This window comes from Cynocephalus volans, chromosome 4, assembly GCF_027409185.1.
Source record: "Cynocephalus volans isolate mCynVol1 chromosome 4, mCynVol1.pri, whole genome shotgun sequence".
Classification (NCBI taxonomy): domain Eukaryota; kingdom Metazoa; phylum Chordata; class Mammalia; order Dermoptera; family Cynocephalidae; genus Cynocephalus; species Cynocephalus volans.
This window is the reverse complement of record NC_084463.1, coordinates 98610587-98635132: the sequence shown is the minus strand read 5'-3', so window position 1 is coordinate 98635132 and position 24546 is coordinate 98610587. Positions and strand designations below refer to the sequence as shown.

At 55.9% G+C, this 24546-nt stretch overlaps 2 protein-coding genes across 2 annotated transcripts in view; both read right to left on the bottom strand.

The window, feature by feature from the left end:
- Positions 1-2890, bottom strand: part of LOC134376867 (uncharacterized) — a 3534-nt gene extending 644 nt beyond the window's left edge. Inside the window, exons 1-2 of the mRNA XM_063095416.1 lie at positions 940-2890; positions 1-432 (exon numbers count right to left, since the gene is read on the bottom strand). The exon at positions 1-432 is cut by the window's left edge and continues 644 nt beyond it. Of these exons, the coding sequence (XP_062951486.1) occupies positions 100-432; positions 940-2382 (1776 nt within the window). The 5' untranslated portion in view covers positions 2383-2890 and the 3' untranslated portion in view covers positions 1-99. The remainder of the gene's footprint in view (positions 433-939) is intronic.
- A 658-nt stretch (positions 2891-3548) lies between these two features.
- Positions 3549-6924, bottom strand: LOC134376272 (uncharacterized). The gene is made up of 3 exons (XM_063094874.1): positions 6761-6924; positions 5559-5634; positions 3549-4410 (listed from the first exon to the last, which is right to left on the bottom strand). The coding sequence occupies exons 1-3, from the start codon at positions 6922-6924 to the stop codon at positions 3598-3600; spliced, it is 1053 nt and encodes a 350-aa protein (XP_062950944.1). The 3' UTR covers positions 3549-3597.
- Between the last annotated feature and the right edge of the window lie 17622 nt (positions 6925-24546).

The window sequence follows — 24546 nt, the reverse complement described above, 5'->3', positions numbered from 1 at the left end:
CACCAAGTCCAAAGGGGGTGGACTTCTGTCTTGAACCAGACAACCTTTCCAGTTTGGGACAGTACCTGCCAGGTGAGGGTGTTGGGCTGGTTAGGGTTATTACTTGGTAGGCTTGCTCCGCCGCCGCCGAATGCGCAACTTAAGAGGATTATCAGTCCTCTCCAGCTCCCAGGATTCATCTGGTACGGAGGGTGGCGCAGGCTTGAGGTGAGAAGCATGTACCCGGGCTGCAATGCCGTCTACTTTTACCGCTGTTGGTGTGGTCAGTAGCACCAGGTACGGGCCTTTCCACCGAGGCTCAAGGCTGCCGGTCCGATGGCGCCTAACAAGCACTTGGTCTCCGACCTGGAACGGATGAGGGATGGCCACGGCACCTGGCTCGTATACCTCCTTGATCTGGTCCCAGATCTGGGTTTTTACAACTTCTAAAGCCTTTAAGTGAGTAAATAAGACAGGAAGAAAGTTATCATCGGGACCCAGTGTTCCTCCCAACTCAAGTATGGGGGGGGGTCCCCCGTGGAGGATTTCATAAGGAGTCAGACCAAGCTGGCCAGGGGTATTCCTGGCTCTGAACAGCGCTAAGGGAAGGAGGGCCACCCAGTCTTTTCCACCGGTCTCTAAGGCCAATTTAGTTAAGGTCTCTTTGATGGTTCTATTCATTCTCTCTACTTGACCTGAGCTCTGGGGCCTATACGCACAATGTAATTTCCAATTTATTCCCAGTTGTGTGGCCAGTCCCTGGCTTACCTGAGCAACAAAGGCTGGGCCATTATCTGACCCGATCACCTTAGGGATCCCGAAACGGGGCAGGATTTCTTCTAGTATCTTTTTACATACAGTCAGGGCCGTTTCAGTTTTGGTAGGGAAAGCTTCTTCCCATCCAGAGAAAGTATCTACAAATACTAGCAGATACTTGTTTCTATACCGGCCAGGCTTTACCTCTGTAAAGTCTACTTCCCAGTATACGCCGGGTCGATCTCCCCGTTGTCTTTTTCCGGTCTCTCGGTAGGTGGTAGCCGCATTAGTCATGGCGCAAGCCGGACACCGATTGGCGACTTCTTGAACGGTGGACCGGAGATTCGGGATGGAGAGGCTGGTGCGGCTCGTTAGTTGAAGGAGCTTTTCTGGTCCTAAGTGTGTTAGCTGATGTAACCGCTGAATGAATTCTTTTCCCTGGTCAGGAGTGAGCTCTCTTGGCTTGGTCCTAGCTTGAGCAGGCTCGATTGGCTCTTGAAGCTTTATAGTTTCTGCTAGCACCCTGACCGACAGGGCGGCTTGTTTTGCAGCCTCGTCAGCCCTCCGGTTCCCGGCCGCCACAGGGTTATTCCCTCTCTGGTGGCCCGGGCAGTGGATAATGGCGACCTGCTTAGGGAGGTGAATGGCCTCTAGCAGAGCCAGAATTTCTTGTTTATTTTTAATGTCTTTTCCAGCAGAAGTGAGCAATCCCCTCTGTTTATATATTGCCCCATGAATGTGAGCAGTGGCAAAAGCATACCTGCTGTCCGTGTAGATGTTGATGTTTTTCCCTTCGGCTAAGCGTAATGCCTGCGTTAAGGCTATTAGCTCGGCCTTCTGGGCTGATGTCCCTTCTGGCAGGCTGCTTGCCCACACCGTCCGTTTGCCGTCTACGATGGCGGCCCCTGCTCTCCATTTACCTTCCGCAATGAAGCTGCTACCGTCTGTATACCAGGCAGGCACTCCGGGCAATGGCTGGTCCTTCAGGCCCCGTCGAGTCCCAGCTTCCTCAGCAAGGATTTCTGAGCACTGGTGTACTGGAGTGGATTCTGACTCGACTGGTAGTAGGGTAGCTGGGTTCAGGACAGCAGGGGGCGCGAACGATATTCTTTCGTTTAGCAGCAAACTCTGGTAATGAGTCATTCTGGCATTGGTCATCCACCGATTGGGGGGCTGCCGCACGATACTTTCGAGGCTGTGGGAAGCAATCACAGTCACATTTTGCCCCAAGGTTAACTTATCAGCGTCTTTGAGGAGGAGTGCCACTGCAGCAACCGCTTTTAGGCAGGTTGGCCACCCACTGGCCACTGGATCCAGTTTTTTTGATAGATAAGCTACTGGCCGTCGCCATGGTCCTAGGGTCTGAGTAAGCACTCCTCGGGCCACACCGGCTCTTTCATCTACGTATAGAGTAAACGGTTTGGTGAGGTCTGGGAGAGCCAAAGCGGGGGCAGACAGCAAGGCTTCTTTTATGTGGTCGAAAGCCTTTTGATGCTTTTCAGTCCAGGTAAAAGGAATGTTTTCCCTTGTCAGAGGGTACAAGGGTGCAGCCAGGGAAGCAAACCCAGGAATCCAGAGCCTGCAGAATCCGGCAGTGCCCAGAAATTCGCGGACCTGCCTGGGGGTTGTGGGAGTGGGGATCTTCATAACTGTAGCTTTCCGGGCCGCGGTCAGCCATCTTTTTCCCTCTTTGAGCAGGTACCCCAAATAGGTGACCTCCTTCTGGCATAACTGGGCCTTTTTAGCTGATACCCGGTACCCCAACTTACTCAGTTCCTGCAAGAGCTTCTGTGTCCCTTTTTTGCAGCCTTCATATGTGGGAGCCGCCACCAGGAGGTCGTCCACATATTGGAGTAATGTGACCTGGGGGTTGAGAGCCCTAAAAGGAGCTAAATCTCGGTGGAGGGCCTCGTCGAAGAGAGTGGGAGAGTTTTTGAACCCCTGTGGCAGCCGTGTCCAGGTCAGCTGACCTGTGTTACCTTTTTCTGGGTCTCTCCACTCGAACGCGAACAGTGGCTGGCTGTTGGGGTGTAGTCTGAGGCAAAAAAAGGCATCCTTGAGATCCAGGACTGAGTACCAAGTGTGACTAGGCGGAAGGGAACTCAGGAGGCTGTATGGATTTGGGACCGTGGGATGAATGTCTTGCACCCTTTTGTTAATTTCTCTCAAGTCTTGGACTGGCCGATAGTCATTGGTCCCTGGCTTTTTTACTGGTAGCAGAGGGGTGTTCCAGGGCGATTGGCAGGGCACTAAGACCCCTAGGTCTAAGAACCTTTGGATGTGGGGTCTGATGCCTTCCCGGGCTTCTTTAGTCATTGGATACTGTCGGACGGCCACCGGTGAGGCACCTGATTTCAGCTCTACTACTACTGGTGGGACGTTATTGGCCAGTCCCATACCTGTCTTTTCTGCCCATACGGCGGGAAAAAGTTGGAGCCAGGATGGGTCGATGGAGGGAGAGGCCGGCTTTTCATACAGCCGGTATTCTTCTTCTAGGTTTAGGACCAAGCACATGGTAGAGTGATCTCCCCATGTTACTTGTGGGCCCTCTGTAGAAAACTGGATTTGGGCCTTTAGTTTGGTCAGAATGTCCCGGCCCAACAGAGGAGCAGGGCACTCAGGTATGACCAAAAAGGAATGGGTCACTTGTTTATGTCCAACCTTTAAAAGTCTTTGTGTGGTCCAGGGGTAGACTTTGCTGCCGGTTGCTCCTACTACGACTGTCCGCCTGGACCCTACCTTCCCCATGGGTTGGGTCAACACCGAATGTTCAGCCCCGGTATCGACCAGAAACTCGATGGGGGTCCCCTCCACTGTCAATGTTACCCTAGGTTCGGGGAGGGGGTCCGAACCTTGACTCCCCTAGTCGTCTAGGGATAGAACCCTAGCTTTTTTGTCGTTTTTCTTTTTTCGGGGGCATTCCCTTGCCCAGTGGCCTTTCTCTTTGCAGTAGGCGCACTGGTCCCTGTCGAGAGGAGGCCTTTTGTCCCTAGGTGTCGGTCTTGCCCGGTTGCTCAGGGTCCCTTTCTGCTTATCTGTAAACCTTTTATCACTTACTACTGTGGCCAAAATCCTAGTTAAATTTTTTTCTTGGCGTTTATCACGCCGCCTCTCTCTCTCTTCTGTCTCTTTTTTTTCTCTTTCCTGTCTTTCTTCTTCTGTTTCTCTCTTGTGGTACACCTTTTCTGCCTCCTTTACTAAGTCTTGTAAGGAAAAGTCTTGGAGCCCCTCTAGTCTTTGTAACTTTTTCTTGATATCTGGGGCTGACTGGCCGATAAAGGCCATGGCAACTGCCGCCTGCTGTCCCTCAGAAGAGGGGTCAAACGGAGTGTATCTCCTATATGCCTCCATTAGGCGTTCCAAGAAAACCGAGGGGGGTTCTACCGGTCCCTGCAAGACCTCTCTTACCTTAGCCAAATTGGTGGGGCGCCGGGCTGCCCCTTTGAGACCTGCCACTAGAGTCCGGCGGTAGACCAGAAGACGCTCCCTACCTTCGGCCGTGTTGTAATCCCATTGAGGTCGATTGAGGGGGAAGGCCTCATTAATGAGGTTCTCGAGTTGTGTAGGGGCCCCGTTGTCCCCGAGAACGTTCTTGCGGGCCTCCAGGAGAATCCTTTCTCGCTCTTCAGTGGTGAAGAGGATCTGGAGTAGCTGTTGGCAATCGTCCCAAGTGGGCTGATGAGAAAACATAAGAGACTCAAGGAGTCCCGTGAGTCCTGCTGGATTTTCAGAAAAAGAAGGATGGTTAGATTTCCAATTATAAAGATCTGCTGAGGAAAAAGGCCAATATTGTAGAGGAACTAGGCCGTTGGGCTCGGCTGGGGGTCCTATGGCTCGGAGGGGTAAAATCACAGTGGAGTCAGGACCTGAGTCGTCTGCCGGACTGCGGGCACGGCGACTCCTGGTCCTAGCGGCTGGTCCCTCAGGATCGGAACTATCGGGCGCCTGGCCCGGCACCGGTCCGATCGCCTGAGGGGCCAGAGGAGGCGGCAGGGCCGCCGGGTAGGGCGGGGGCTCAGAGAGAAGGAGCGAGTCGTCTGGTGTCGGGAGGACGGGGGGTTGGGGAGGGGCGGAAGGCTTCCTTGTAGGTGGCCTTTGAGTATTTTCTGATCCCGAAACAACAGCGACTTTGCTGGAGGGTGGCACCCAGGGAGGGGGATTCTGGGCGAGGTCTTGCCATACCACGACATAGGCAACCTGGTCCGGGTGTCCTCCGGTCTCCTGAAAAACAATCTTTTTAACTGCAAAAATGACAGTAAGATCAAAGGTTCCCTCTGGCGGCCAACCTACGCCGAATGTGGGCCACTCAGACGAACAGAAAGTCTGCCATTTTCCTTTTTTGATCTCCATGGACAGATTGTGAGCCCTGGCTTTGACATCTTTCCAATGATCTAGAGTAAGGGAGAGGGGCGTAAGGGCACTTTGCCCCATCTCGAAAATTTCCAATAGGGGAACGACGACGCAAAGACCTATCACAACTAAGACAAAAAGAAACCAGAAACGGCGACGAGACCGAGTGCCGTAGAAATAGAAGAAAGAGTCCGATGGCAGAGCGCGCCTCCCGAGACGCGGTGAGACCAAAACACAATAATCCTCTGCCAAGGGGTCCACCAGGCGTCCCTGGTCCTCCCCTGATCCTGGGACGTCTCCCAGGATTGCCGGGTGGCGAGCCCCCGAACACGTCTGTTCGCTACCCGCACTTCGCTCCCAGAGCGACTAACCCGGAACAAACTGAAACCAAAATGCGCGCGCTCAGAAAAGACAGTCAGAGTCACAGGATTAGACACAGAAACGAGACACAGAGCAGTCGCTGGCCAGCTTACCTCCCGCAGGTGGGTCGGTGGTCCCTGGGTAGGGGTCTCCGATCCCGGACGAGCCCCCAAATGAAAGACTCCCGCAGTGGGTAGTCAGTCAGTTCAGGGAGACCCTCCCAAGGAACAGCGAGACCACGGCTTCGGATGCAAAAACAAGAGGTTTATTGAACACACAGGTACCCGGGCGACTCAGTCTTTCGAAAGACTGGCGCGCCGAGTAGAGCTCCTGGGTCCTTTTTATAGCAAAAAGCGCGGGTACAGAAGCGAGAAGCAAGGTAATTGGTTAGTTTAAATCAAGCCAGGGGTGAACTTCGGTCAAGTGGGAGTCCTTGAAACAGCTGAGGGGCACTCTTGAAACTTTAACTGACTTGTCTATTTCTGGGAACTATCCGCCCTTGGCTCCGGGCTGGGGCCCAGGTGCATAACTGCAGATATCTCAGACCTGCCCTCTTGGCTGTACTTTCCCTATACCCTTGTAAAAAGCACTTCCTTCAAGACATCCAACCCACCCTGGGAACCCCACGAGAGTCCAATTATTTACTGGAACACTGAGGGATGAATTTTTGGCTGCTTCAGTCTGTGCGAATCAGAGACACATCTCAGCTCAAGTCTGGTTTTGATCAATTCCAACTGAACTGACGGCTCGTTAAGTCTGTGCTGAAGGGCCTCTTTTCTGGAACCCCTCTCCAGCCCTCCTCCTCCCATCTCAGGGCTGGAGGCCCCTTGGAGAGCTGTGAGTCCAACCCACCCGTTTTACAGATGCGGAGACAAAGGCCCAGAGAAATCTCTCCAAGGCCACTGTGGTTGCTGTGTATCTTGGAGGGCTAAGGGAAGGGGGTGCAGAGGAGCTGTGGTCCTGGAGCTCTTTGGAATGAACAGATTAAGTCCAGAAACATTTTCCTAGTATTCAAGCCCCCGACCCCCAGTCTCAGCTTTCCAGCATCTTTCGTCAAGCAATCTGGATGCTTCCACTCAGTTTCCCTGGATACACCTCAGATATACATCTACATTGCGGTTGGGGATGGGGGCAGGAGGACACACAGATAGAAGAGACCTCTGGACCTTGGTGTCCTCATCTGTAGAATGGATTATCACAATATGAGCACCCAATTCAATGATGAGGGCAAAGCCCTGCCCGAGTCTGGCACCCAGGAGGTGCTGTTTGCTGGACCAGAATCTGCCTCCCTCCAGCCTCATCCTCCGACTTCTACCAGTCCCCTTTCCCAAGGCCCGGGCCACCAGCTGGGGTCAGTGTGGTCAGTGGGACCAACCCGCTGTCGGCCTCACCATCAAGGCCCTTTGATCTGCCTCCACCTCCGGTGGCCAGAGCCTGGGCTGGCGGGGCCTGGCGGTGATGGATGTGCCTGCCTGGCATCCCACTGGGAAACACATATCCACTCGCACAGGTCCTGGGACCTCTGCCTGGCATCTGAAGCCCCCAGCTGCAGCCCCCATTGCTCCCTTACCCATATCCACTAAGGACAAAAGGGGCTTTTGTCCACTCAACCCCTTTATCCTCCAACCGTATTCATCTTTGCTCCCACTGTCTCCTCCTGCAGAGCCCTCCAAGCCAGGGTCAGGTTCACAAGTTCCTGGTCTAGTTCTCAAATGGCTTTCATGTGTGGCCCCTCACTTTATCCCCACTACTATTTGTGAGGCAAGTGTATTGTGATGGTCCCCACCTTACAGATGGAGCCACTGAGGCTTGGAGAGGCAAAGTTGTTGGCTGTCGTTGGAAAGCAGGAATTGGAGTTCTGATCTTTATGCTACATGCTATGGGGCTTGGCCAAGGGGATTCTAGAAGCTCAGAAAATCCTGGAGTTGGACTGGAAGGAGTCTGGGGAGGAGGTTGCATTTAATCCAAATTTCAGAGAAATTCTCAGTTCAGGAGGTCACTAACACTCAGAATCTCAAGATTCCATGCCTGGAAGGACTCTTGGTGGTCACTGAACCCATCCACCTCACTCCCCAGCAGCCTCCAGCCCCCAGTTATACACCCTGAGAAAAAGGGAGGTCAATCCCTCTCACTTGTGGCAGCCCCTGCCCTTGTGGGACAACTCTGACCACAAGAATGTCTATCTTCCTACAGAGCTAAGAACCCCACGCCTCCCTGGGCCCATCAGAGTCTGGAGGTGGCAGCTGAGGCCCCATGGATCCTCTTCCTCCCAGGCAGGCAGCACAGAGCAGGCATTGGGGTGGGGCAGATATCTGGGGCGGGGGTGGGCAGGGGAGAGTCCAGGCTCAGGCCATGAGGGAAGAGTAGAAAGTCTAGCCCTACCTGCCCTGCCACTGATGTGTGGCCCCCACTAAGTCCCTACCCCTCTCTGAGCCCTATTCCCCATCTGGAAATGGGACAGGACAGCGAAGGCTGACAGGCTGCTGGCTGGCTTTGCAGGGCCACTGTGAGGCGCTGTGGGAACCTCAGGTGACCTTTGGCTGCCCTCATCTCCCCGGGGGTCATCGCACCAGCGGCTGCTTCCAAGCACTGATTAACAGCTGGAGCGCACCTGGTGGGCAGATGTCAACTCACATCACCCTGGCTGGATCCTGTGTGTGCACGTGCAGGAGTGTGTGTATGTGTGTGCACACTCGTGTGTGAGAGTGTACTTGGAAGTGGGGGGAGCTCTAAATAGGGATCAGGGGAAGGGGCTGGCTCTGCTGGGGCTCATATGGTGAGACCCTGGGAAGTCCCTGCCCTGTCTGCGCCCAGGCCCCCGTGGACCCTGAGCAGTGCACTTCAGAGCAAACCCTCAGCGCTGCGGTGTCAAGTCTCCGGGGCTGCGGGGAGTCAGCCAGGAGAGAGCCAGCGCGAGATGTGCAGGCTGACTCGTGGTGGGGAGGCTTGCTGAGAGCAAAGGCAACCTGGGGTCAAGGTTGGGCAGAGGGGGCAAGGCCTTGGCCCACATTCCACCTCCCAGAGTCTGGTTTGAGGTGCAGGGAGTCAGCACAAACTATCTCAATGGCCCTGTGAGGCCACAGAGGAAGAAACCGGGAGCCAGAGAAGCCAGCCAAGGTCCCCCCAGCAGGGCTGACTCTTAAACACTCACACCACACAGGACTGGGGGCAGGAGTCTGCTGGGCCTGTGGGGCTGGATGGGGGTGAAGTGCTCTTTGGCCCCCAGGAATATGAAAGCAAGAGGGGCTCAGCAGGACCCTGCCGACCTGCAAACCAGCATCCCCACCTCAGTGCTGGGCTTGCCACTTCCTAGTAGACTCAGGCTGGGGGAGGTCAGGCTGCGGGAGGGGATCTGGGAACGATTTGATAATTAGGCAAGAGGCCTTGACAAGCAGCCTCTGTGGGGTCCATTAGGGAGGCCCTGGAGAGGCCTGTGGTGGGCCTGGCCACCTGCCGACCCCCACCCTCGCTGGTCCCCATGGCCTCCCGCCCCCTCCTGTCCAACTCCTGCCATCCCCCAATAGTCTCTTCTACTGGGCCCCCAACAGGCCCCTGCCAGTACCCCCCAGTGCACTAACAGCTTTGATTGAGCAAGTGGGGGTGGAGGGCTTCATCCTTCCTCAGCCCCAGTCACCTTGGACGGACTCCTCCACAGCCCTGTGAGGACGGCCCTTCCACTGGCCCAAGGGAAAATGAGGCCCAGAGAGGGGCAGCACTTTGTCCAAGGCCACACAGTGAGGCTGGCTCAGGCCAGCTCCCTCCCCCACACCATTCCGAAGAGGCTCAGGGCCACACAGACACCAGAGCAGGCAGGGCTCCTAGGGATGGCACAGTCCCCTCCCCTTCCCCACCTGGCCTGGTCTCACAGCCAGTCACTGTGCCACACAGCTAGGCCTCAGAGGCCTCAGAGCAGGCCTGCAGGTGAGGGGCCTGGGGTGTGGCCTGCTCTGCCCCTTGCCAAGAAGAAACTTGGACTATAGAAAAAAACTGGGGACCCCCAGTCAGGAGAGGAGAGGGCGTGGGGAGCAGGCAAATGGTGGGGGTCAGCCTCTAGTTGCCCTCAACTCTAGGGGGGAAGAGGACTTAGATGGGTCGAGGGAGTAGATATCATCCCCCCCTCCCAGAATTCTAAAGCCCCGAAAGGGCCCAGATGGGGCCTCCTCATGCCTCATCCTGACACTGCCCCACCTCTCACCTGAGCAGCCCTGGCCCGTGGCTGCTGTCCACCCATCTCCAATGGAAAAGGGAAGTGTGAGCTACCCTGGTCTTCCCCTCTCAGCCCCCAGAGAGGCCCCCTCCTCATGGTGCCCTGCCCTGCTGGTGATGGCAGGCAGGAGCTTTGGTTGAGAGGTGATCAGCCGGGCCTCTCCGCTCGGGCTAGACCTACCAACAGAATGCTGAGCCCTTTGCTGACCCTTCACAAGCTATTCTCATATGACAGCCCCAGATGTAGTCATGAGCTATAGTAACAAGTGTCCCCATCGGTAAGCTGAGGCTCAGAGGGGTTTAGAGACTTGGCCAATAAGTGGTCTAGTAGGTGGCAGGAGATGCTCAGTAGGCCCCTCTAACCCCAGAACCTGTGGTTTCCCACCTCCTTGCCCCAGCTGCCTCTCACCATGTGGCTGGCCTGGAAATGAGGCATGGTGCAGGCAAGGTGCCCACGACGTGAGGGGGCCAGGGAGATTTGATGCGGACTGTGAAGGATGGGGAGACTCTGACAGGTGGTGTATTAGTCCATTTCTGTTGCTTACAACAAAATAGCTGGAACTGAGTAATTTGTAAGAAAATGAAATTTATTGCTTACGGTTTTGGAAGCTGGGAAGTCTGAAGTCACATCTGGTGAAGGTCTTGGTGGTGGCGGCAGTGACCCAGGGGTCTCACATGGCAGAAAATGGCAGAGCAGAGAGAGGCTAACCTCTCATGTGCTATTCTTTTAAAGCCCTCAGCACCACGCCCCTGACCACCGTTATTAATCCATTCACTGCTGCAGGGTCCTACAACCCCATCACCTCTTCAAGGCCAGATCTTTTAATTACCGTAATAGGGTTTCCCACCATCAACAGTCACAGTGGGGATTAAGCTTCAGTGACTGTGGGGGGCCATTCAATCCACTGCAGGTGGTGATGCCAGGTAGAGGCATCAGCCTCAAGAAAGTAATGGCTTCCACATCCAAGGCATGTGTGGAAAATGATGGGTGGACACGGCAGGTGGGGAGGACGGGTAGGAGACGTGGCCCAGCCACCCCTAAGGCCTTGAATGCCAGGCTGAGAAGTGGGCTGCACTCAGAGACCAGCTGCTCCTTGAGGACAGGGCGCCGTGTTTATGATGCTTCCCAGCACAGCTCAGAGCCCTGCACAGGACAGGTGCTGCCTGAATCCTCGAGGTTTGTCCAGGCAAGGGCCACTCTTCCTCTGGGGGGCCCTGGGAAGATACAAGACCTGCTCCCAAAGGCCTCCAGCCCACTTCTGGGTAAAAAGCATTTGGTGGTTCCTGTGCTGGCAACTTAGTGCAGTGGGGACGGGTGGGTGGAGGGCAATCAGGGTTGAAGGGGGGTCTTCACTTTCCCTGGCAAGCATCCCCATGTTATGCCTGTCTCTGCTCCTGTGCCAGCTCCAAAACAATCCAGATGCCTATGGGACAACCAGAGCTTTCAGCAGGGCTGGGCAGGAGGGCGGTAGACACGGAGAAGGAGGCCCCCAGCTGCGAGGCTCCCATACCCTCCTGCGGACAGGCCGGGGTCTCCCCCTGGTCTTTGGGCTGCACACTTGAGTTTCCCCAACCCTTCATCTGCTAGCCAGATCCTCTGGCCTGTGGGGTCCTCTTCTTTCTCCTGAACCTCAGCCTGGCCCAGGGAAAACACGGCTCCCCTGGTGTTCTGGGCCGGCACTCGGAGCCCTGGGCCGGGCAGTCAGCATCCAGAGCCAAGAACCACAAGCTCAGCTGCAGTGCGGGAGCCTGGGAACCGCTCCCCCACGGAGGTGATGTTGAATCTCTCCGTGCCCCCTCGTCGGGTGTCAGAGTGATTTATGGGCAGATGCTGAGAGAAGAGGCCGAGGAAAATAAGCAGTTTCAGGGCACATCCCTTCCCCTCCCTCCTCACTAGCCCACCACCTGCCACAGACTCGGGAGAAAGGGAAAGGGCCCCACTGCTGTGTGACCTCAGGCAGGTCCTTTCCCCCTCTCTGCTGCCAGTGCCAATTCACAGAATTTCCAGAAGGATCCAGTGAGAAGTCGGACATCAAGCACCGAGCTGAGAGCCTGGCACAGAGCAGGTCATGTAGCAGCCCTGCTCTAGAGGGTGCAGAGGCGCCCACGGTCCCTCAGTCTGACCCCGTTCCCCCTCTGACTTCATGTCCAGTCCCCACCACCTCACACACTCACTCCAGCCCCAGTGGCCCCAGGATCCCCCGGCCTGGGACACTCCCTCCCTCCACCACAACCACAGGGCCGGCTCCTTCACCCCTGCCAGTGCTTGGTGCAAATGCTTTCTTCACTGTGAGGCCTTCCTGGACAACCTTAAAGAACTAGGATACTTCCTCTCCCACCAGTACTCCTACCCCCATTAGGCTGTTTTTATTAAGCTTCTCCTTAAAATTTGCCACTACCTGATTTAAAAAAAAAAAACCCAACCCTCAAATTTTACTTATTTATTTGTTGTTATCCTCCCCAACCAGAGTGTCATTCCACGGGGCAGAGGGTTTGTCTCTTTTGCTTACTGCAGAATCCCTAGGACAGCGCCTGGAACAAAGCAGATTTTCCAGAAGTGGTGGATGGGCTGGAAGGAGAGCGGGAGTGCAGTGGGACTTTGGGAAAGGGAAGGTGTGGGCTGTGAAGCCAGTGACTCATCCCGGGAGGAGTGGCCCCTGAACGAGGGCTTAGCATTTGGCAGATGGGAGGGAAGGGGGCACCTTAGTCTGTGACACAGCCAAACACCTGGGGACAGGCCTAACGGGGAAGACACAGGAAAGCGAGGGGCCAGGCTGGCTGGAGAGGAGGTGAGCGCAGGCCTGGAGGAGGTGCGGGCTCGGTTGGGGCTGGACAGCAGAGAGCTGCATGTGGCAGCCAGGACTGAAGAGTAACCCTGTGTTCCCCCCATAATTTTTAAAAGATTAGGGGTAGTTCAAAAGAAAGGATGCTGAGGAGGTCCCAACCCAAACTCCTCAGACAGCGTAGGAAGTAACTTGTCATCCACACAGTGACCTATCTAATGACTGCAATTAAGATGAAGTTTAGCTCTGAACTTCCTGGAAACCACAGCAACAAAGGAAATAATGATGCGTCAAATACTTTGTATTGTCTGACCAAAGAAAGCACACCAGTTCTTCAGGAAAGACTTGATTTTTTCCCTGATGCTAAATTCTAAGAGTAATTTACCATGTGGTTTAGCTACTAGAGGGAAGAGGGGAAGAGGCTTAGGGAGCTATTCTAGGACCATCATCTGTCCATCACAGTGCCACTCTGCCGATGGGTCCTGTGTCCTTGCTTACACACAATATTTGGGAAAGCCAGGGCTGGGAGATCAGAAGTCACTGGCTGGGGCCACACAGCTAGTAAGGGGAGTTGCTGGGATTCAAACTAAGAACGATCCACTTTGAAGGCTAAGGGAAGGGGGAACCACAGTGGGGTGTTCAGGCTGGGGGGCAGGAGTTGATGGACAAGCAGCCTGGAGCTGGGCAAAGGGCACCAGTGCAGGAGGCTTCTGGGGGAGGCCGCCCCATTCCAGGGCAGCAGCTGCAGCTCCTAGGGGCCTCTGGAGCCAAGTTCAGCTGTGGCTGGAAGTCTCCCAGCTGCAGATACTCCAAAAGCTTGGAACTGTGGGGATAGGAGAAGGGTGGTATGGGGGGTGGGGAGGCGTGACAAACACTTTTCTGGAACCAAGGCCCAGGGGTCCAACTCCTTTCCTGGAGGAGCTGATCGTGACCACCACGAAGATGCCTTTTCTCCACTGGGATGGAGAGTGTATGTGACAGTCTCATACAGACTTGGATCCAGTCCCATTCCTCAGCCTGATGTTTGACAGCACAACACAACACGGCATACTCAGACCTGAGTGCAAACCTCGGCCTTCCACCTCCTCGCTGAGCGACCCTGAGCAAGTTACTACATCTCTCTAAGATGCTTCAGCACCTTCATCTGAAAAACTGGGATGCAAATAGCATCTCCTGGGAGGTTTAAATAAAATGGCATGTGTAAAGGGGTTGGCACGTGCCTGGCACAGGGCAGGTGCACTAAAAGCGTGAATGGTGGTTACTTTGAACTACAGTGCATTCCTCCTGCCCCCACCAGCCCCAGTTCCAGCAGGAGCAGCGTCGGGGCTAGCCTCTGCTGACCTCTCAGGGCTTTCCCTCCTGCCCATCTTCTGTCGGACAGGCACACTTACCTAGCTGGAACTGATTCATTCATTTCTCACTCATTGTCCAGAACTTCCCTGGAGGCCTCTATGGACAGGCCCTGGATTGAGTTTCAGGGTCACTGATGATCCAGACCACGGTCCTGTTTTGGGGAAGTCTCAGTCTGTGCTCAGCCCCCCAAGACAGAAAAGCTCAGGACTATGGGGGCCTGATGGAGGCTCTGACTCAGCCAGGAGATCGAAGAAGGCTTCCTGAGGAAGGTGAAACTTTGGCTAACTCTTAAAAAACATCCATCCATCCACCCGTCCTTCCATCCATCCATCCAACCACCCATCCATCTGTTTATCCATGCATTATTCATCCGATAGCTCAGCTACACACATCTCAGTGATTTGGAGAAACTAGGCACAAACCTCCAGCTCAGCAGTTCAAGTTCATCTTTAAGACCAGAAAGGATGACAGAGGTCACGTGGTCAGGCAGATGACCACTGAAATCCCAGAGGAGATGAGCCCCTTCAAGAATCTCCCCTGCCCCCTCACTGGCTTGGGCCCTCCTATCTGTGGAACATCTGGACGACCACAGAATAGGAGAAGTTGGAGGACACTTGGACCCCACAGAGTCATGAGGGTCAGGCCTGGTTGTGTACACCAGATCAGGGGCAGCTGGGAAGGGCAGGGGGAACCTGGGCACACTGAGGAGGGGGTCTGAGGAGTCACCTCCCAGGGAACCTGCAGTTCTTCTGGGGAAGGGCCTGACTGCAAAGGGAAGCAGTGGCGAGGGTGAATTCCAGGCAGGGTAGCCTCAAGCCCAGGTGGAGGAGCGGCCCCCACACCCCTCCGATCACACCAGTGGCAAGCGCCTCTTCAGAGGCAGAGCAGGAAGGGACAACTGGAACACCAGAAGAGTTGAGGAAAAGAAGGGGCCACATGGCCAGGAGGACTTCCCCTGTCCCCAGCACCCTGCACAGAGCAGGCAGCAGCTCGGGTGCGCTGGAGGAGGACAGTTGGCTCTTCACATCCAGTGCCTGATCTGCTTCTCCCCGGGAGGTGTGCCTCGTCGTGGCCATGTGAAAAGAGAGGAAACAGAGGTATGAGGGCTCAGGAACTTGCCGGGTGTTGGGGATTCCCACCAGGTCTGCTGACCCCCATGAGCTCAGAGAGGCTCGTGGGCGGTGGGCTCCCTTTCTCCCAGCCAGCCCAGTGAGGGGTGACTTGAACCCTCAGCAGGTTCAGCTGGCAGCTGGCCCCTGTTTCCCCAGCTTCACTTTTCATCCTGTAAAATGGACCCTTGGAGGTGACACCATGTCACCCTGGCTGTGCAGGGACCTGGGCAGGTGCTGTGGTCACCATTCTTGGGGTGGTGGTGGGGGCAGCAAGTGGACAGAAGTGGAGGCCTGGCGTGAGGGGCACTGCAATCTTCATCCAGGGGCTGGAGACCCAGGGGTCTCTGAGCTGTGGCAAAGGGCTGCTTCTGTCCCACTCACCCACACAGGGAGAGACGAAGGCCCAAGGGGCAGGCAGGGAGGGCCCACGGTGAGGCTGTGGTGGTGAGGGCAGCCCAGGGCCTGTCCCTAGAGCTGATCTAAGCCAGCTGAGCTCCGTTTAGAAGACGTGACCCTGATCTCTGCAGCCAAACTTCCTTGTTCTTATTTTCATCTCAGCCTTTACTGAGGCATTCCCTAGCCCAATCCTTGCACGAAAACTGAAACAGACCAGTGGGGTCAAAACAAGCAGGACCACACAGGGTGACTAGCTCTGTCCCAGGGGGAGCCTAGGGGCTGTGGGTACCATACTGGGGCCCCCTCTGCCTGGAGAAGTGAGGGAAGACTTCTCAGAGGCAGAGGGAGTTGAAGGATCATAAGAGTTGCCAGGCTGCCTGGGGACAGGCAGGGGGGATGACATGCACAAAGGCCTGGAGACATGAGAGAAGGCAGTGCGTGAGAAGTGTGGAGTGCAGGGTGTGAGTGCACACATGGGTGTGGGGAGGAGTAGGCTGCAGAGCAGCGGGTGGCCAGATCAGAGGCTGTCCATGCCAGGTGAGGGGCTGGGATTTATCCTGTGGCCGTGGGGAGCCACAGAGGGTGTTAGGCAGAGTGAAGAGGTCAGATGTCTGTGCTAGAGCAGTGCCTCTTGATCTCTAGCATCGGAATCCCCCAGAGGCTTGGGAAAGCGTGGATTGCTGGGCCTGTCCCCCAGAGTTTCTGATGGGTAGGGGTGGGGCCTGAGAATTTGCATTTCTGCTTAAGCAGGTGGGGAATGATGGGGCTTCCCATTCATGGAGATAGGAACCCAGAGGGACTCAGGACTGGGGGATGACGGTGAGTTTGAGGCTCCTGGGGGACCAGGCAGGATCAGATCTGGGAGTTGTCAAACTGCAGCCAGGCATGAGGCCAGAGGGAGGGGTCCCGCTGTAGGAGAAAAGGGGGAGGAGCCTGGGGTACTACTAACTGGTTCCTGCCCAGACCTGGGAGGAGGCCCCCCGCAGGCCGGGGGCTGATGTGAGCCCCAGCTCTGCAGTAGAAGGCTCTGTCCTTGGGCAGCCCCCAGGCACCCCACCTCCAGCTGCCATGCCCAGGAGGGCCAGGACTGGGTCCGGACTCTGCAGTCAGACCTGGAGCTGAGTCCAGTGCCCTACAAGCTCTCTGTGGCCCTGGGCAAGTCCCACCACCCTGAGCCCTGGTTTCCCATCTAGAATGGCCATAACATTTCCACCACACAGAGTTGTTATGAGGTGCTGGGGGATATGAAAGTCCTGTATGAAGTGTAAACCTCATACATACATGAGTTGCTGTTATTATTATTATTATTATTATTTCAGGGAAAGGAAACCTAGTGGGAAGACATGTTGCTTTAACCCAGAAGAATTATGAATGGTGGCAGTTCAGGCACCATAACAGGTTTGTGGAAAGAAATATTTGTGATGGGGACCCTAGGACTTGGGGAGGGGGGCAGGTCATGGCCCTCTGTGATGTGGCTTCTGGCACAGGGCCTGGGGCAGGGCCACTGGGCCAGGATCTGAGCTCTGCTCCCTTCCTCACAGACTAAATATTTGGGCTTCTTCCCCAGCCTGCCGGCACCCTTGTGGGGAGAGGGGGAGGACCCTGCCTCTGGGGGCAAGGCAGGCGGGGGTGGTGGGGATTGATCACAGCGGGTCCTGCTTGGCCCAGGCCCCACCGCCCACCAGCCCCTCAGAGACCTGAACACTGACACAGAATCTGCCTCTGACACACAGTGGGACCTGGGGAAGCCCTGACCCTGCTGGGCCTCAGCTTCCCCGCCTGCAGAGTGGGGTTGGATGGGCTGACTTCCAAGGTCCCTTTTGGCTCTCTCTCCCATGCCCACAGCCTGCCTGAGCCTCCCCGAGCCTCCCTCATGGGGTGCCAGCTGCAGAGCTGGTCCTCAGTGAGCTGTGGCAAAGGGGACCTGCAAAATGGGACAATTCCCTCCTGAGCAGGAGGGTAGGGTGACCCGGTGACAACATGGAGGGATGTCCTTTACCAAGGATAGAAGGCCCCAGGGTGGCATTTACGGGGGAGGGTCAGGCTTACATGGAAGTACCTCCACATACCACTCACATTCTCCCTCCTCTCCCAAATAATAAAAACAGTGGCCATCGGTAAGCCCCTAGTCTGTGCCTGGCATGGTGGCAGGGGCTGTAGCAGGAGGCTAGGCCTCAAGTGCCCAGGCAGTTGGGTCCCATGCACACAGGCTGCTAGGACCAGCCAAGAGTAGGGGTGTGTCTGAAGAGGAGCCCAGGCATCAGCCTAGCACCGTGACCTTCATGGCGGCCACTCCCAAGGCTGCCTCCAGCCCTTGACCTTCCCTACTTCCCTCGAGATCCCAGAGAAGGGAGGGCCGTGATTGTCCTCATTCTCAAGATGAAGAAACTGAGGCACAGAAGGTGACACAGGTCACTCCAGAATGAAATGGTGGAGCTGAGCCATGGCCTGGCTCTAGAATCACCCGCACGTAACTTGTTTCTTTAGTAATGATGCTGCGGCGACCACTCACAGGGCTGTGTGACAGATTAAGCAGTTAGGACGCATGGGTGCCTAGTGCTGAGAGCTAGTCATGGGCTCGTTATCACGCGGTCCCGGCCATGATGAAGGATGGCGTGGTCTAGTCTTCCACACCCCAAGGTACGCAAGGGTAGGTGCTAAGTTCTGTGACTCTGATTCTTAACCTTCCCGTCGTGTCCCTATGGGAGCTTCTTCCAGGGCACAGACATCCTGCCTCAAGCAGCCAGGCCACCCAGAAGCCGGGTCATAGGGCAGAGGGTGTGAGGCTCTGACCTGGGCCACTCTGCCTCACACCCTCCATGGGGCCATGTCCTCGGAGAGCCCCGGGAGATGCCCCCACGCGCACACACTCCGAGGGCAGTCCCCAGCATCAGTAGGTGCTTGAGAAACAGCATGGTGAGATCAGGCGGGAAGGCCTTTAGCACAGGGCTGGGCCCTGCCACGGGCCGCTGAGGTACGAACCACTGGGAGGGAGCCAGTGCCATTAAGGAACAGCCTTCCCATCCCAGCTTTCTCGTCTGCAGATGGGGGTTAACCTGTAGGAGGATGGGCGTCTGGCAGGTGGTATCCTCCAAGAGGCTCATATGTCCTCATGTGCAACCCCATAGAGCCTGGACCTGGCCCCAGCCTCGGCTTTGGGGGACACCAGCCCTCTGATGTTCACCCCACCAGGGCTTGTGCCTCCATTCCTTCTCTGGACCAGGCCTGGGTTGCATTCTGGGGGGACAGCGGGAATGAGATGTGTCCCCAGGGGCCCTGGTCCATCAGTGTTCACAGCCACAGGGCCATGGGAGGTAGGGGTGGGGGCGCTGTGAGGGGCTGAGGCTGGGGGACTTGAGGGTGGCGAAGGGCCCTCGCAGAGGCCCACTGCTTCCTGGGGAGAAGAGGCCACGGGACTTCAGGGCTGCATCAAGGACGTGGACAAAGCCTCACTCCACCCGCACTCCATTTTGGCTGTCAAAGTGTGTGAGGGCGGGGCTGGGCTCCACTCCAGCAGGGTCTTCCCATGGGTCCCCCAGAACTGGGCTTTTCCATACACCTGAATGCCCCTGCGAGTGTGTCCCCTGAAGAGACTTTGCCCTCCCCTTCCCTGAGCCTCTGCCACACTGTCCTCTCTGCCTGGGTGTCCTCCTGCTGTCTGTCTGGGCACTGCTCCTTGACCTTCTGGATCCAGTGTGGCAGCCCTGGGGCCTCCCTGGGAGGACCACCCTGGCCCCCTCCCCAGCCCCTGGCCCCAGGCCCCCAGCCCCCTTTGCTCACCCCTCAATTACGGTCCCTTCCCCATGTCTGGGGGCTTTGAGGGCTAGAGCCACATGGGTCTCAGCTCTGATTCCCCAGTGCCTGGCAGAGCCTGGCTTAGTGGAGGTTTGTTGACTGACTGAATTCTTCTTTAATCACAAAGACTGCCAATGAATAATATTTACCATTTGCCAAGTGCTTGATGTGCATTGCCTAGTTTGAGCCTCACAACAATGAAAAGAGGTGAGTGGTTCATGCTACTTTACAGATGAACAAACTGAGGCTCAAAAAGGTTAAGTAACTTCCTGCAGGTCACATGACTAGTGAGGGCAGAGCCAGGAGTCTGAGTCAGGCCTGGCTGGCAACACAGCTGTGCTCCTAACCACACGGTGCCACCCTGCTGCTCTGGCTGGGCCCAATCCAGCCACACATGGTGCAGGATGTGTTACACATTTGACCTCCCCCTAGTGTCAGGGCAACCCTGAGAGGTCATGACAAGCCTGCATTCACCCCCATTTTACAGCTGAAGAAGTGGAGTCTCAGGTGCTGCGAGGTGTCCAGGGTCCCTCAGCTTGGAAGGGGCAGTGGCAGGGTTAAAACCCTGGCTGTGTGGCTCTAACAGGCCATGCCCTACCTGCTACACAGCGCTCTCCTGCGTAGTTCTGGAGAGAGAGGGTGGGAGGCCGAGTAGTGTGTGTTGGGGGAGGTAGGCTGAGTGTGTGCAGGAGGAGGTGGGGTCTGTTTTCCTTTGCTCCAGAAATGGATTTTAAACCAAGCCTGGACTTTGGCCAGGACAGGGAGTGTCGAGGGCAGCCATCATTCCTGAGGATTTGGGCCCCTATTGCGGTGATGATGGAGCCTCTGTTCACAGGGAAAGAAGCCCTCAGGGGCCTGCAGGTCCACCTTACAGGACAGTAGGAGGGAAGGACAACAACTGCCAGGAGGGGAACGGCCGAGCTGACACCGAGGGCTGGTGAGCTGCCGGCAGTTGTCACTTGGAGCACCCAGAGCACCACGGACAAGCCCATGACAGACCTGCAGGGAAACTACTCAGGACTCACGGCCAGTCCCCAGGAGTTGGCCTGGGATCAAATGGTACCCGAGTTGCCTGTCCTTTCCCCAGAAATGTCCTAGGAAATGCAGAACCAGGGTCTGCATCAAGTGACTTCCTGTGGGCCGCTCCACTGCACACCCCCCTCCCCGACCTGGCTCAGATGGGTCGTGTGTGACTGGAAGTGAGGACAGGTCTTGGGAGAAGACAGGTCTTGGGAGAGGGGAAGAATAATGTAGACACAGGAAAAGATACACCTTGCACTTCAGGAGGAGAGGGCAACGGCACACAGTTTTGGATTCTTCAAATTCTAGACATGATAGAGTCTTGCTATCCTTGGGTCCTGGGGTCCTGAAATCCCAGGACCATGGAATATTTCAGAGTGGAGGTCGAGAATCCAAGGAAAATCTACTCTTAGAACCTAGAGTGTGAAGGAGCTTTCAAGGTCATGGTATCCAACAGGCTGCCGTCCCGGACCTCTCAGATAGCCTCCCGCTCCACAGCCCCCTTGAGGACAGCTCACTTTTGTAGATGCAACAACAGTGGAGACGTAAACACTTGGACTTCAACTCCATCTGTGCCCCTGCCCAGGAGCTCTGGAGGTTGGGCCTCTCACAAGCCTCTGACAGCCCGAATGGGGTGGGGATTAGGGATGGTTGGTGTAATCTGCCGCAGCCGCCTCCTGCTCTCACCATCACTGCCCCCTCAGCCCCCTGCCCAGCTCTTCAGCCCCTCTGCTGGCGTCCAGCAGATAAGGCAATGGGGACCAGGGGGCCGATAAAGAGAATGTCTTCAGCAGCCATGAGTCTGGGGAGCTGGGCGGATATTGATTTGGTCTATGGGAGCAAAGGGACCCTTTAAACATGTGGCTATGAAAGTGCTCTGCATGAAGCCAGTCAGCTCCGTGGGTGGGCCGGTGGCCTGGCCAGCAGCTGGTGGGCAAGCCAGCTGGCAGCTTGCACCCTGGTGGGGAGTAGTCTTAGACCCCTTGGCTCTAATGTACCAGCCCAGGGCCTCAGGCCATCTAGCCTGGACCTTTGCTGACCTGGTGTCCATGGCCCCTGCACTCCAGCCACACCTGCTTCCTGGCATCCTCTGAGCATACCCTGCTGCCGAGGCTGTGCCCATGCAGACCCCTCTCCTTAGCCTCCATCTCCATCTCTTGAAATCCTATCAGCTCTCTGGACACAGCAAATGGCAGCTCTTCCATGAAGTCTTCCTGATTTTGTACTTTGTACTCTCAACACCCTGAGAGAAGTGGGCTTTCCCTCCCTGTGCTATTGTGTAATATACATTTGGTCTCTGTCCCCATTTCTCTAAAATCCTTGGAATCCCCAGCATGGTGTCTTTTTTTATGCTAACGAGATGACTGGTAGCCGGCAGCTCCTAGGTAGCTGGTTGGGGGTTGGTCACAGGAAAGACCAGGATCAGAGGTTCAAGACATTTCAGCTCTACTCCCCAGCCTCCAGGAGGGGACAGGGGCTGAAGGTTGAGTCAGTCACCAGTGGCCGAGTGGCCAGTGATTTAATTAATCATGCTTACATAAAGAAACCTCCATAAAAGCCCCAAAAGACAGAGTTTGGATGGACTGCTAAGCAGCCAAACACATGGAGGTCCCTAGCAGGCGGCGTGCCCGGGCAGGACATGGAAGCTCTGCTCCCTTCCCCTATACCTCGCCCTGTGCATTTGTAATAGCCTTTATAATGAACTGGTAAACATATGGAAGTGTTTCCCTGAGTTCTCGGAGCTGCTCTAGCGAATTAATCAAACCTGAGGAGGGAGTAGTAGGAACTCTGATTTATAGCCAGTCAGTCAGAGGCACAGACATAACAACCTGGGGCTTCCATTGGCATCAGAAGTGGAGAGGTGGGCAGTCTTGGGGACTGGGCCCTCAACTTGTGGGATATGACACTGTCTCCAGGTAAATAGTGTCAGAATTGAATTGAATTGAAGGGCACCCAGCTGCTGTTTGGTGCAGAATTGCTTGCTTGCTTGCTGGTGGAGAGAAATTCCTGCACATTTGGTCATAGAAGTCTGTGTTGATTGTCAAATGAGAGTATAGGAGAAACTGTTTTTTTCCTTGAAATTCTAGCACTCCCCAAATCCCTGAAGCCTGCAGGGCTCTGCCTGTCTTCTGCCTCCCCTTCCCCAACCCCCCAATATAATAACCAAGAGCTATGGGCCCACTAAAGAGGGACAGCTGCACTTCACTACCCCCCCCATGCAGGTGGAGCCTGGGAGGCCAGCCAGGCACCCAGGCTACGGTGGGCAGTACACCCAGGGAGGACAGGGCAGGAGAGTATTGGCCAAGCTGTGGCCTGATGGGCAACCCTCCCACAGACCCCCGTGCCTGGACTGCACTTTCCAGTCCTGTGACAGATGTCAGGAACTGCTCAGTCCTGAATTATTCCCTTTCCCTCCTGTGTAATGCCCCGCTGGGGGCCACCTTCATCCCTGGGATGCCCATCATGAAGGCTGAGAACGAGCCCAGCAGTTGGATCTAGGCAGTCTAGGGTTTAGATCCCAGCTCTGCCACTAATTGCTCTGTGACCCTGGGATACTTGCTTCCCTTTCTGTGCCTCAGTGTCCTCATCAATAAAACAGAGATGCTGGGCCCTGCCCCTTAGGTTGTGAGAATTAAACAAGACAACTGCTGCAGAGGCTCAGAGAGGGCCAGTGGTTGTCTGGAGTCACACAGCAAGCGTAGTAAAGATGCTGGGATTCCTGCCTCCTAGCCCCAAACTGCTCCTATCCCATCCAGCCTCTGTTGGGTCTGGGGTCCTGGGCCGGGGCCTGCATCCTGCTGGAGCCCTGGTCTGTATATCCTGGCAGCTGGTCTCCGTGAGCTCAGGAACAACAGACCATCTGCTTGCTCAGGGCTGGGCTTGGGCCCCCCTTGGTTGTTCCTCTGGTTGGACTGGGCCTCCCCACGGAACCTTATCTGTCCATTCTCTCCTTTCCCACCAAACTAATCTCTCCTTCTTTTCAAGAGTTCCTGTTTCCTCTCTGCTGCCTTCTTGTCTCTCTCCCCAGGCCTGTCTCTCCTGTCTCCAGCCAGCCTCCCACACGTGGTTCAGAGCCGCCTCTGGGCAGCTGGTGCTATTAGCACTGGGGAGTTCCCACCTCTGTGAGCTCTCGAGCCCTGTCTAGGACTGCTTACCCTGTATGCAAGAGGGAGAGAGAGCATGGCCTGGCTGGTGAGCCCTGCTGATGTCAAGAATTCTGACACCCACAGATCAATACCTGGACCTTTAAATTCTTTGGGTTGGCCATTGGCCCTGGGGCCTCCACAGAGCTTCCAAAGCAATGGTTTGAGGGTTTTTACTCTAAAATTCCCAGGTACCAAGATTTTATGGCTCTAAATCTCTGAACACAGTGAGATCCGGAGCTGCTAGAGCTCTGAGTTTCTGGGAGCCTCCAGGACCCTGTGATTTACACTGGAGGAGGCCCCAGCCCTGCCTCATCTGAGTGGGCTCAGCCTAGCTGCGTTCTTAGACCCCTGACCAGCTCTCCATGTCCCCCTTGGTTGCCTAACCCTGGCCAGCCAGAAAGGAGCAGGGCTTCATCACAGGCCTGGGGCTTGGCCAGTGGCGGGTACACAGGCCCACTGAGTCAGGGGCCTAGCCAGGTCTCTGCCCTGAGCCTTGAGGATGCCTTTCCTGGCAAGGTCCACCGCTCAGCCTAGGAACAGTCTTCTGCCTTCTGGCTGCTCTCCCTGATGCCTCGCTGGAATGGAGACATGTGAGAGGGACACATCTGGGCTTGGAGCCCGACTTCACCATGAGCTTCCCATGCAATCTGGGGCGAGAGCCTCAGTTTCCTCCTCTGACGGATGGCAATAACAATACCCACCTCGGGGGACTGTCATAGAGATTATTTGGGACAGTGTCTGGAATGGCACCCAGCAGGTGCACAATAAATAGTAGCATTGATATCATTATGGCCATCCTTTCTGAGAGCCATTCTGTGTCCTTGGTCCAGTTTCCCCATTTGCTTGTCCCAAATAAGGTCCAAAGGACACTCCCAAATTCAACGTTTCTGAGGCATGTTTTATACTCAGCCCTGTGCTGCCCCCAGATCCCAGGGCCTCGTGGTGCACTGAGCTGGTCCCAGCCCATGAGGAGTCCTCCAACAGGTGGAGGAGACACGACACCGACCTCTATAACACCTTGGCTCAGCACAATGTTGGGGGGGAACATAGACGAGGCCCCTGGCCCTGGCTGAGGATGGTCAGGAAGGGCTGCCTGGAGGAGGAGGCCATTCACCTGGCTCTTGAAGGAGGAGAGGGTATTGGGTGGCTGCTTGAGGATGAGCATGATGGCTGCTTTAAAGGTTCAAAGGGTTGTGGGGAGCCTGAGGAGGGAGAGGTCCCTTCCACCCATGGCACTGAGGGAAGCTTTGTGGAGAGCACTGTGAAGGCTGAGTGGGACTTCAGCAGTGG